Source organism: Octopus bimaculoides, chromosome 28, assembly GCF_001194135.2.
Source record: "Octopus bimaculoides isolate UCB-OBI-ISO-001 chromosome 28, ASM119413v2, whole genome shotgun sequence".
Classification (NCBI taxonomy): Eukaryota; Metazoa; Mollusca; class Cephalopoda; order Octopoda; family Octopodidae; genus Octopus; species Octopus bimaculoides.
The window spans coordinates 3,098,300-3,099,484 of NC_069008.1; the positions used below are offsets into that span (position 1 = coordinate 3,098,300).

At 45.7% G+C, this 1,185-nt stretch overlaps 1 protein-coding gene across 1 annotated transcript in view; it reads right to left on the minus strand.

Annotated features, from left to right (window-relative positions):
* The window catches only part of LOC106881749 (rapamycin-insensitive companion of mTOR), a 67,533-nt gene that overhangs the window by 44,923 nt on the left and 21,425 nt on the right, over window positions 1–1,185 (minus strand). Inside the window, exon 11 of the mRNA XM_052977736.1 lies at window positions 908–988. Within this exon, the coding sequence (XP_052833696.1) occupies window positions 908–988 (81 nt within the window). The remainder of the gene's footprint in view (window positions 1–907; window positions 989–1,185) is intronic.

Below are 1,185 nucleotides of genomic sequence, written 5' to 3' on the forward strand. Positions count from 1 at the left end.
ACTCAGCTTGATAAAAACAAAGAGTTATGTGCGCTTTATTAGGCATTTGACTATGGCCATGCTGGAGCACTGACTCAAAGAATTTTTTTAATTATTATTTTAAGTCGAATGAATCCACTGCAGTAGTTTTTTTTTTAAAGTCTAGTACTTCTTCTATCGATCTATTTTGCTGAACTGCTAGTTTACGAGGACGTAAAGAAACCAACACCGGTTATCAAACTGTGGCGGAGGACGAACACACACGCACACACACGGGCAAATGTCTCCTAGTATAGCCACGGGCCGACCAAAGCCTCGTGAGTGAATTTGGTAGACAGAAACTGAAAGAAGCCCGTCGTATATTTGTGTGTGTTTGTCCCCAAAATCGCTTGACAACCGATGCTGGTGTGTTTACGTCCCCGTAACTTAGCGGTTCGGCAAAAGTGGCCGATAGAATAAGTACTAGGCTTACAAAGAATAAGTCCTGGGGTTGATTTTTTTCGACTACATCCATCAATGGATGGATAGACAGATGGATGGATGGACAAACGAATGGATGGACGGACGGACAGATGGATGGACAAACAAATGGATGGACAGACGGACGGATGGATGGACAGATGGATGGATGGATGGATGGACAGGCGGATGGATGGACAGACGGATGGACATACAGATGGATGGATGGATGCATGACAGTCAGTCAAACATTGATGGTCATCTACACACAGTCACTCAGCTGCCCGCTGATGGTCACTCACAACACTGATGGTTAGCTCCTTGGTTACTGATTGCTAAAGCACTTACTGAATGGTCACCTCCCACAAAGGCAGTTCCCTGAACCAGAACCACATCAACAACAACAGAGCTATCAGCCAAGGAACTGAGGAGTGGGGGCCGGGGTCCAATACCTCGTGTGGGTACCTACCATGTGTAGAAGTTCTCCCAGCAATATCACAGCTCTGATAAATAAATGTCCCTCTGTGCTGGTAATGACTTCCACCAAGGCCTGAAAGCAAATGACAAAGAACATGAGAAAATTCAGGTAAATGACATCATCACAACAACAACAACAACATTAGTCCTTTCTACTCTAAGCACAAGGCCTCAAATTTTGCGGGGAGGGGACTAATCAGTTATGCTGACCACAATGTTTCAGCATGCCTGGGCGAAATGCTTAGGGAGGAGGAGGAGGGATGAGGAGGG